Source organism: Elgaria multicarinata, chromosome 1 (genome assembly GCF_023053635.1).
Source record: "Elgaria multicarinata webbii isolate HBS135686 ecotype San Diego chromosome 1, rElgMul1.1.pri, whole genome shotgun sequence".
Lineage (NCBI taxonomy): Eukaryota > Metazoa > Chordata > Lepidosauria > Squamata > Anguidae > Elgaria > Elgaria multicarinata.
Window position 1 is genome coordinate 102,818,806 of NC_086171.1, and position 12,042 is coordinate 102,830,847.

The 12,042-nt window shown below is 49.3% G+C and overlaps 1 protein-coding gene across 1 annotated transcript in view; it reads left to right on the forward strand.

Moving 5' to 3' along the window:
* Positions 1–12,042, forward strand: part of BRINP2 (BMP/retinoic acid inducible neural specific 2) — a 135,321-nt gene that overhangs the window by 61,795 nt on the left and 61,484 nt on the right. Inside the window, exon 2 of the mRNA XM_063134068.1 lies at positions 10,123–10,472. Coding sequence (XP_062990138.1) covers positions 10,198–10,472 — 275 coding nt within the window. The 5' untranslated portion in view covers positions 10,123–10,197. The remainder of the gene's footprint in view (positions 1–10,122; positions 10,473–12,042) is intronic.

A 12,042-nucleotide genomic window follows, 5' to 3' on the forward strand; every position in this document is an offset into this window, starting at 1 on the left:
TTACCAGACTTTGTACTCTATAGACCATATTTTGATAACAAGATGCACTGATATCTATATCCACATCTGTGTATAGCCATAACTAAATCCTCCTGCCCACCTCCTATACTTGCCTTTACAGTTCGATATATGCTGCACGGGTGGGGTGCGGGAGAGTCATAATGGATTTTCCCCCCTTTTCTTTCTTTTATAGATAAGCAAGCTGTAAGTAATTCATTGGAAATGTTGGAATCCAAAAGATCAGATTTATAGTGGCCTGTATTGCACTCACAGTGAAAGAACAGGAACACCAGGTGCTGTGTGTTGATGGCATCAAACAGACCTGGGCTGATGTCCAGCTGTTGTGGCTCCTTGTTCTGCTCTCCTCAAACATGGTGGTGGAAGAGGCAGTGGTGGCCAGTTCTGGACCCAGGTTTTTGAGGGCCCTTGGGCAAGACCCCCCCTCCCTCAGTTGGCCTTTTCACTGCTGTTTTCACCAGATGCTGCTCCTCATCCTCTTTCTCATAGAATCATGGAATCATAGAATAGCAGAGTTGGAAGGGGCCTACAAGGCCATCGAGTCCAACCCCCTGCTCAATGCAGGAATCCACCCTAAAGCATCCCTGACAGAGGGTTGTCCAGCTGCCTCTTGAAGGCCTCTAGTGTGGGAGAGCCCACAACCTCCCTAGGTAACTGGTTCCATTGTCGTACTGCTCTAACAGTCAGGAAGTTTTTCCTGATGTCATCGTTACTATTTGGTTGCTTGATACTCAATGGCATCTACTTCTCCTCCTTCTCACCTATAACATTGTCCAGACCAGAATTAGAAGCCAATGAACCAGCAGGTTACAAAGGTGAAGAAGAGAAGCAACTCTAGGGGGTTCTGGTCCATGGGCTCCTGCTGGAGTGTAAGCCCTGGGCAGCTGCCTGACTATGCTTACCCCTGAAGCTGGCTTCGTTGGTGGCAGGAAAGGGATGTCTGTGAGGGGTAGACATGCTTCAGAGTCTTCTGCCCAGACCAATATGCTTCAGAGTCTTTGCCTGCAGCCACCGCTGCTCTGAACAGACTTTGTGGCACTCAAGAGACATTGGCTATTAGAGGGATCAGGCGGTATAAAGGCCTCTCCCCAGTCCTCCTGCAAGTGGCGACAGCAGGGGTTCATGCTGTTACGACTGTGTGTACAATACACCATTATCTATCTATTCTATATTAAGGGGGGCACCACCACATCATGGCCTTGGGCTGCTACTTTTGCCTATGAGTGGGATTGTGGTCTCTTTCCTCTTTGTCAGGAAGGTCATTTCTCTGCCACTGTTTGCTTTTTTCACTAAAGATGTGCAGAATTCCTCTGAGAAATGTTGCTAATCTTCCTGCGACTCTTAACTTCCCTTGAAATGTCACAGATACTTTACTCAAGCAGGATCCGCCAAATGCATCTCACGAGTGAATTAGGGATGTGCGAACCAGCACACACACACAATGTGTGCATGCGCGCACACTTTTGCTAGACTTATTGAAATTTCTTTTTGCTTTTTGTTTTGTTGTTTCTCTGACATTTTGCCTGAAAAGAAGCTTTCCACTTTTACTTCAACATCCCATGGCTACTAATTGTCATCCACTTCCTTCGAATTCTGGTCTGTCTCAGAGTGCTATAAAGCTGTGACTGTTTATAAGAAACACAAAAAACAATCAAAGAACCATAATTTTCAAACAGGCAAGGGCACCCTGGGCTTTGCCCACTGAGTCACTCCTGTGTGAGTCAAACATGGGCTAACAAAAAGCTCTTCAACCCTCTTCAAACCTGCCTTGAAATTCAGTTCATCTCCCCCAACCCCACCGCCACTTGAACAGATTGGGTCTTTACTCTGCTGGCCCCTTCCCTTTGGAATGACACACACACCCTGCCAGGGCCAGGGCCAGACTATTTTGTGCCCTAGGCAGGTGAGCTGCTTTCACCCCCACCCCCATCCCAGCGTACCTGGGTGTGGGGCACCATCTCACCCGCCCAGCCGAAGTGAAGCCAGGACGCTGGGGTGGGGGAGCTGGCGGCTTCGAAACGGCGTGCCCGGCCGGAAGCCGCTCTGGGAAAGCAACTTCTGGGCACGCTGTTCGAAAGCTGCCCACCCACCCCAGCGTCCTGGCTTCGCTTTGGCTGGGCGCCCACCCAGCTAAAGCGAAGCCAGGACACTGGGGTGGGGGGGCCAGCGGGCGGGCAGCTTCGGAATGGCACGCCCGGCCTGAAGCTGCTCTGGGAGAGCCACTTCTGGGCGCGCCGTTCTGAAGCCACATGCCTGCCCCCCCACCCCAGCGTTCTGGCTTCACTTCGACGCCCACCCAGCCGAAGCAAAGCCAGGACACTGGTGTGGGGGGCGGGTGTGGCTTCGCTTCAGCTGGGTGGGCGCCCAGCCAAAGCAAAGCCAGGACGCTGGGGCAGGCGGGCGGCTTCGGAACGGTGTGCCTGGAAGCTGCCCTCTCAGAGCCACTGTGGAAGAGCGGTTTCCAAGTGCGGCGTTTGGCGCCCCCCTTACCTTGGCGCTCTTGTGCTTTTATAATGATGTTTTGTTTTATAATTTGATGTAAACCACTGTGGGATTTTCAAAAATAGGAAGTGATATATAAATATTCTAAAATAAACAAATACCTAAATATTCAGGATTAAGGTAGGCCCTGAGCAACTTCTCCTTCCATCTTCAGATAGGGCAGAAAGGCCTTGCATAATGGATTTCCCCACAAGCAGCATAAGGATTGCACTGCTGTGGGTTGCGCACATCCACATCACACCCGCTGCACACATCATTGTACGCCTGTGTCAGCCCTCTCATGGTAATAGTTTACCATACAAAAAGCAAGAGCTGCTAGTTGCACAGCTGTATTTGCATTAGAAGAGCATGTCACATGCTGTGATTGGCACGTCTTGTTTCTTGCACTTTGAACAGTTCATTATTGAAGGTGGTGATGGGGATCTGTTTGCAAGTTTTGCATTTACTCTTCTGGAAGAACTAAATTTGCTCCCCTGGGGAGATGCTTCTTGCTCAGCGGGGCGCCTGCTTCAACCAATGAGTCCACAAAGGTTTGTCGGCTGTGTGAAAGCCAGAATATAGCATGTGAATCAATTAGAGCTGATTGAAATACTTTCCTGCTGGAGCAACATGGCTGGGTAAAAATAAGGAATATTCCACTGGGGAGCAAAAAGTCAATTTTCCTGAAAACATCTTGATTTCCCTCTCTTGTCTGCTGAATAAGATGGAAGTGAAAAAACATCATCATACAATAACACTTGCCTGGTCCTTTGATACGTGTATAGGTAGGCCACAATTTAACACAATCTGAAAAATCAATGGGCTTAAACTAGCCTTGACTGTAAACACTAGTCTGGTTGCCATTGGTGACTCAAAATTGCATGCAGGCAAAAACATGAGGGGTGGAGCAAGGGATGTAGGGATGTTGTGAAATCCATTCCATCTGTTTTTCACAGATTGTCAGGTGCCTTTCATTCCATCATCAACTCATTGACAGAATTGGATTTTCCCCAGTTCCCCAAATTTGTGCAGATTCACACTAGCTCAAAATTCCCATTTGCAGAAATTTGCACTTGCTCAAAATACGTATTTATGTAAATTCACACCTGCTCGAAATTCCCATTTGCACAATTTTGCATGTGTGAAAATGCAGAAATCCCACCAATGTGAAAATCCCCACCCCCCAAATGCACATTTTCATACTTTAGCCTTTGGAGGAAATGTGCATTTCTGACTGTTTTTTTAATTATTTATTTTTTACATTTATGTATTTTCTACAGCAAAATTTGCAGAAAATTGTGGAAAGTAACCAAAACAAACAAACAAACAAAATCCAGTCTGCATATCCACGGAATCCATGCAATTCAGAAAAAGCCGGTTCATTGTGGAATCTGCTCGTTGGATTCACTGAAATTCAAACTCATTTGATTCCGTTGTGAATTTCTCCATCATCCCTAGGTGGAGTGCTGCAGCTGTCCTCTGCACCCAGTATAGAAATGCAGTTCTTTCTTCATCCTCGGCTAGCCCCAGCCAGCTAGAAAAAACATTTTCTGGCTAGTAACATTTGTTGACTTATTTACAAGGCTGGCTTAAACGTGCTGAATGACTTCTGGGCGAGCAAGGAATTAGTGTATAACATAAGAAACAGCAGAAGAGCAGCTAGGTGTGCCACTTGAAAAGTGGGAAACAGAAATGAAGCGGAATAACGAAACCAAATGGAATAATAACAAAAGTGACAGTGATTTATTAACTGAATAACTTAACAAATGAAGTTTCAATAACAGAAAATAGCTGAAATGTAAAAAAAATTGCACATTCCTAGAAGGAATTAGATTTAGTGTCTCCCTTAACTTCAAAAGACAAAGGGCCCATTCAGAAGACACCTTAAACCATGGCTTTAACCACAGCGAATAAGGCTTTTTGTTTTATTCACCATGGTTAATGCCGTGGTTTAAGGTGTCTTCTGAACATAGCCTGGCTTTCTGGCTTAACCACCGTGGTTAAAGCCATGGTTTAAGGTGTCTTCTGAACAGGGTCAAAATGAAAATCAGAATTAACATTCTGAGGTTCTTAAAAAAATAATAAGTAGGATTAATTGGTGGGGGGAGGTGAAATCCCAACAATTTTTACCTGCAGGAAGGCACTGAAGTCCTCTGTCTTCTTAATAACCATTGATACATTATGTGGGACTTTCTCAATTAACTGAAATTGTCCAGATTGTACATTCCCTGGTTGCAGAGAAATCTTCTACAACCATGGCTGCAGTTCCACATACAAACAAGTGTAGTGCAGTGAAACCACAAATTTGATGAAAATTAAATCAGGGCGAGCAAAAAGCCACGGTGCTGTTCCCGAAGTTTGGAGTTCTGTACCGAGCGTGCTTGCATGTTTTGCAAGCAGGAAAAAATCTCATAATCTCTACAAGTGTCTACCATTCACAAACTGTTGCGGTGATGACACCCTCTGCTACTCAGACATGGAGGGATCCAATGCACGTGGGGCATGCCCCTAGGACATGCTTCACCACAGCAGCACCCCCATACCATGGGCTCCAGTGACACAGGCACCAATGGTGGAGCTGCCATTGCCAGGCCCTCCTGCAAGCAGGGGTTCAAGTCCTGCTATAGGACACACTGCTCAGGCCAGAATTGGGGGCTAGCAAGTAGTATCATTTTTTAAATTGCAAAGTATAAAGGGAAGGAAGGAGAAGCCACTTCACAAATAGCCCCCACAGCTGAGAGGACACACAGCGCTCCTTGGGAGAAGGGTTCAAAATCCCTCTGTGTGTCTGCAGGTGGTGGGGGAGTTGCCAAGAAGAGAAAGGGTGGGAGTCTTATCAGGCAAAAAAGGAAACCCCAATCACACACTGACAGCAACAACCTCCAGTAGTTCAACAAATAGGGCATGAGGTTGGGAAAAGGGTGACGTGAATCAAGACCCATCATGGGAAGTGGGGGAGGATATTAGGGCTGTGCATGGACCCCCCCCCCGATCTGATCCACACCCGATCCGCAAATTCCAGATCGGGTCCGCTCCGCCCCGCGTCGATCTGCCTATGGTCCGCTCAGCTCTGCTGTGGTTGCAGCCTGTCCTTCCGGTTTGAATCCTCGGGCTCAGGTGAAGCCGCCGGCGGACTGCAATGGATGCAGGTAAGACCCTTCCCCCCTGCCCCCTTACCTGGCTCTGCCGTCGCCGCCGCATGGACTGCGGTGGCAGCACTGGCACCAGGTAAGGCCCCACTCCCTCCTCTCCCCTTACCTGCGTCCGTCGCATTTCGGCAGCGGCTTCACCTGAGCCCGAGGCTCAAAGCAGAAGGGCAGGCCGCGGACTCAGTTAAGACCCTTCCCCCCTGCCCCCTTATCTGGCTCTGCCACTGTCGCCACACGGACTGCGGCAGTGCCAGGTAAGCCCCCACTTACCTTTTTTTTGGAGCTCTGGATCGAGGCGAAGGATCCACTTGGTCTCGATCCTCTTCGCCTCGATCTGCAGCCCCCCCGACCCGCTTCATCTCCACCTTTGTCGGAGGCAAATCAAGACGCCTTGCTATTGCTTCTACGCTCCGAAGCAGAGCACAGCCCTAGAGGGTATGCTTGCCTGGCCATTGGTAGTCATGTAAGGGACAAAAAAGAGGTGGCTCACAGGAACTGAACCCCCATTGCACAAGTGCCACAGAGCAGCTCCTCCCCCTTCAGCCCCAGCAGCAAATATGGAACAGGGACACCATGGGGCATTCATCTCCCTTCCTCAGCTGCTAGCACTAAGAATCAGCCACATCCATCACCAGGATCCCATGGGCTGCAGTTGGAGCCCCGGCCTAATGGAACAGCTTAGGGTTCACATACAGAAGATCCCGTGTTTGCATCCAGGATCTAACTTCTCACAAGAAAAGATGGGAAGGGGCTCTCTCAGGCACATCTGAGCCAATCAGGAGAAGCATTGCATGGATCAGTAGCTCTTCTGGCCTACCCCGCAACCTGGCCAATCCCCCCCCCACCTCTGTTTTGCCTGATAGCACTGCTGGGTAGCACCCAGGAGAACTCTTCGCCCATCTCCTCCCTCCAACGGACTGCTGCATACACTATGGAAGCAGGATCTATCCCATTTATGAGCCCCCAGAGCAGGAAGTGGAAGGGGCCCTGGCCCTGGTAGCATCAAGTTTCATCCACCCATCCGAATCTCATTCTGAGATTAGCCAAAGCCAGATTGGACTAACTAGGGCAGCCTTCCCTGACCTGTCTTGGACTACAACACCTATCACCCCCAACTGGCAAAACCACTGGTTAGGGATGATGGGGATTATAGTCCGACACATTTGGAGGGTGCCAGATTGGGGAAGGCTGGACGAGGGTCATTGCCCATCACCCTAGCCACAAAGAAACGACGACTGCGGCAAAGTTCCAGCCTTTGTTGTAGAGCACCAGGGATGGAGAAAACCCTAAAAGTGACAAAGACCCAGGTGTGGCATTGCTCATTTGTTACGCCAGCAGGGCCCCTGTGCACACGTTAAGCTCCTCAGAGCAGGGAACTGTTTTTTGCATCGTTCCCCTCTGTGAGATTCCATGTTCATTGATGGTGCGATATAAATAATACCAGCAGTGAAGGTTGCTGTCACTTGTTCTATTCTTGCTACGGTTTTTTCTGGCGTGGGGGGTAGGGTGGGAAGGGGACATGTTTGCACTTTTGAGAACAGAACAGAATCACGCGTCGACTTGGAAATGAAGACCCGCGGGAGCAGATTTCCAGCTGCTTTTCATCCAGAACTGGGGCGGGATTTATACAGGAAGCAAAGTTGCCCTCACACCCAAGGCCCTTGAAGTCATCCACACATCTGTCTTCGTTCTGAGATGGGCATTGAATTCTGTGGAGAGCGGGAGAAATCCCTGCCCCAGACTGGGAGTGAGTGGTGCTCGTTCAGACTGGGTGCTTGTCGGATGTTGTGTTTGCTTTGTCTGTCTGGGATTTTATTTATTTCTTTATTTTACGTGTCTCGCTAGTTTGGCAAGTGGCTCTGTGATCCTGACAAATTATTCCCGTTGCTGTCACTCAGCATTTCATTTCCTCAGCGACGGAGGCCTGAGAACAAAAGAAATCAGCCGTGCTCCTTTTCAGGGCACGTGTGGCAGCGCTAGGATTGACAATGTCTGATTTGTAAAATACTGGTCCCGCAAACAGGGTAGGGGATGGGGGTGGCAGAGCAGGCGCCCCCTTGAAGAACAACTGGGGCATAGCACAGAGGCAGGTGGTCGGCAGGTACAGACACGGCTGAGATGTAGCCTGTGATGGATAAATGCTGGACAAATTTAAGGGATACGTGACATGAATAAGATTCTATGATTCTGTGACAAAAGCGAGCTGTGAGCCGGGCATGCTATTATTCTTTCTCAGTGTGAGCCCCTGTACCTGTAATATGATTAGGATATTGGCCTGCTTTTATAGGCCAGTTGTTCAGTAGGGCTGCCAGTTTTCCAAGAGGCTGTGCAGTTTGCAGTGCTGACATCCAAGGGTGATAGTAGAAGCATGTGCTCATGCTTCTCTGCTCCATGTATACTCAACACATGTGGGGAGAGGACGTTGGATCTGCCGGCCGGCCCCTGCTACTTTGCCTGCCAGCCCAATCCCCAAATCTTGTGAATTCAGCACATGCACAGAAAAGGATGCCCATGCACAGCTGTCTCACTGTCTGAACGTATGGTATACGTGCTCAGGTCAGGAAGCAAGGCCGGATGCGTGCGGATGTTGGGGACATGCCTGGTGGCACGGGCTCGCTTCCCAATGCACACATTCATTGAACACAACATGTGCATGTGCGGGAGATTGGGACAGTCTAATAATGTCCGTCTCACCATGCTGTGGAAAGCTTCATCTGCCAACGTCTGTGAGTCAAGCTGGTCTCAAAGGCATGAGAGCAGGCCAGGCCGTGTCCCTGAGTCACTCACCAACCCAAACTGGCACTTTAGTAACGTCGTATGCTGCCTTATACTGAGTCAGACCATTGGTCCGTTGGTACTGCCGACACTGGCTGGCAGCCATGGCTCTCCAAGTTTTCAGGCAGGAGTTTTTCCTGCCCCACCTGGAGATGTCACTTTGATTCTTGAGCTGTGCTATGTAAATGCTGTGTCAGCCTTCTCTGATCTATTGCCCTCCAGACGTGTTGGGCTGCACATTGCTGGGAATGATGGGACACCGTCCAACACATCTGGAGGACAATAGGCTGGGGAAGATGGTGCTATGGGCTGTTATTCAATGTGTGAACATTGTATCAGGTGCCTAGTCTGGGCCGCTGATGCAGGCATGCTGTCGCTCAGTGTAGGGGAGCACATATTTTGCTGCCAGAAGGCCCCTGATTCAATAGCTGGCATCTCCAGTTAAAAATATCTCAGTTGGAAAGACGGCCTGAGGTCCAGGAGGGTGACTACCAGTCAGTACAGACAATACTGGGCTAAATGGACCAATGGGATGGCTGAGGGCCAAACCAGAGGTTAGTTTCCCTTTGATTCTAGAGTAGGTGGGGCAACAATATGGATCATAGCGCAAGGATAGGCAGATTTAGCACTCCTCCGCTGTGGGCCTGGTACAGATCGGAGGGGGCACTTGCAATTTCAATTGCAAAATAGTGAACCATTTGCTGTTTTGTAACAGAAATGGCAGGTGTTAGGGGGGAGGGGGAAAGGGGGAACCTTACCCCCCTCACTAGGGTCCTGATCCAGATTGGGTCTCTGCACCCATTCTAGAGTCAAAATGGAGAAAAGTCATTTTATTCTACTTTTATTCACGTTATCGTTAATGCACATTAATCCCACCCCACCCCACCCCAGTAAAAAAAAAAACCCTCCAGTCTGCAAGTCCATGGAATCCACGTGACTTGGAAAAAAAATGGTCCATTGCAGAATCCGCCGGTCGGAGTCGTAGAAATCCGAACACACTTTCCCAGACATCCCTGCATTCAGCTGCAGCTCTCTTTCAGATGCCTGAACCTACAATGTTCCATCCCATGAATCCTGTTTAGGGGCAGGGTATAGCGTTACTGGCACCTCTCTCCTCCCTCAACTGTTAGCCCCAGATGGCTCAGGACAAAAGAGCAGGATGGAGACAGTGAGGCCAAGAAGCAGCCTCTCCACATGGAGCGACATGCTCCAGGGCCAGCCGGTGGTTCTGAGTCCGGAGAGGTGTTCCAAGCTGAAGGATGCCTATCCCGGTGGGAACTGGACTCAGCACCACTCCTACCATTTAGCAGGAGCCCAGGTGGCAAAGTTTTAGTGTACCACTGAAAGTCAGCACATGGTCAATTATTCAATGTGTATCTTTACTACCCCAGGTGGTGGCTGTTTGGTTTTTCTGCTTGGACCATCTCTCGTAGGACCCCGTGTTCGGAAACACTTCTTCACTGGAAGCATTCAGCTTGGTGGAACACACAAGGTGTGCAGCCTTCCTCCTAAGTCAGCCTTCCCCCTAATCTGGTGCCCGCTGGACCTTTTGGCCTTCAGCTGCCATCAGCCTGAGCCAACATGGCTAACGCTCAGGAACTCTGGGATTTGTAGTCCAAAGCATCTGGAGGGTACCAGGCTGGAGGGCACCAGCCCTCGGTACTGTTTGGTTCATCTTCTTCTCCTTGTGCCTTCCCAGTGCAGGAAATCCTGACGGAGTGCCAAGAGGGAAGGAGTGGAGAGAGAATGAAGAAGCCAGCTGAGCAGGAGAAGCATGAGGTGGCAGCGCGACGCTCGGTTTAACGGGCTCCGGCTGATGGTCCCATGGGTGTCGTCGCTATTGGTCCTGGCCCTGGGCTGCTGGGGGCTGGCTGCTGCCGCCGCCGCCATTGCCACACCACACGAACAGCATGCCTCCAGGGCCTCCTCCAGCCAAGTGCCGCTGGACTGGCTGCTCACTGACCGAGGACCATTCCACCGAGCCCCTGAGTATGCTGACTTCATGGAGCGCTATCGGCAGGGCTTCACCACCAGGTACAGGATCTACAGGTAAGCCAAAGAGACTTGATGGGGCTGTAAAACCAGAACGCCCTTTTGTTTCAGCAGGTGAAAAAGCCAAGTGCCTGGGATGTTCTCGTCAATGGATGTCTCTGGGCATATCTACCCTAGGGACTCCAGCTGGTTAATGGCCATTCCTTCCCATTCAGGCAGGTCTGGGCAATTTGGGGCCTTCCAAATGTCCTGGCCTACAACTCCCATTAGCCCTAAGCAGCACACCAATGATGAGGGATGATGGTTTTTTTGGGCCAGAGCATTTGGAAGACCACAAGTTGTAATATCAGTTTTTTAGGCATCAAAAGAGCGCAGAGAATCCATTTACACTGTCAATTTGTTAATTTCCATGAAGCAGGTAAATAATATAAAAGAGTGTGTACATCACTGAATATTAAAGACTGTTCCAGGACAAAAATTATCTATACAATAACCTCTTCTCCAAAACAAGCAACTACGGGACATTTCCAAAACATATGTTTAAAAGAAGCATTAGCTGTATTGCACCACCAGCAGTTAGCAAAATTATGCAATCCCTTATTAAAGACACATTGCGGTGTCCACTAGACATGAAACAAATGTTTCTGCTGAATAAGGCGCAACCTAAGATCCATAGACATGACATGTAGACATCAAAGCAGCTATCCACTTATTAGGCATTTTGTGGTGGTGCCCACAGCAGTTTTTCCAAATTCTCAAATGTGCCCACGAGTCCAAAAAGGTTGAAGAACCCTGCTTTAGGAGAAGCCATAACAGTTGTTTGCTGCATTAATTTGTGGGAGAGGAGTTCGTTCTTTCACTATTCTGCCAGGCACCAAAATGTCTACAGCTACCTCAGATGGAGATCCGATGCTGCCCGTAATGGACTATTAACAGTGGGACAAACAAGACCCTCCTTTCTCAAGATCCACTGCTTTACCATCATCTAGGGTTCTCTCCTCCCCCAACCCTTATTTCTGAGGTGTAGTTTCTTCACAATGCTCCAATTCCGTGGCTATTTTCACTGTTCGGAAGGACTCAGCAGCGATTGTCTAGTCTAGCCTTCTCCAACCCAACACACTCCAGAAATATTGGACTGCAACTCCCATAATTCCCAGCCAGCATGGCCAATATCCATGGGAGCTGCAGCCCAACGCATCTGGAGGGTGTCAGGTGGGGCAGGCTGATCTAGGCCTGGAGGGACAGGCTCCCAACCACTTTCAAGCTCCCCTGGAAGCATTTTGGTATGGTGTCACTAGGTTTGGAACCAGCAGAAATGTTGGCTCATACCAAACCAGATTGTGATGGCAGTGCAACTGCTGGTCGGGTGGTCTGAGGGCCAACAGAAGTTGGTACTTCAGCCTCCTATCGCAGTCTGACATGAGATGATCATTGCCCATATTGGGAAAAGTGGCAGAACTGCTTTGTCACCCTTACATCTGGTTTGTATTTGCCATGAGCTCCTTTTGAGATGGTTTCCCTATGTATTTTAAGTGGGAGCCAGAGAGATTCTGTTGTGTTCCTTTTCTAAATGAGGGCATAGATATCCACCCATAAATCCAACTTGGATCATTAAAGATTAACAATC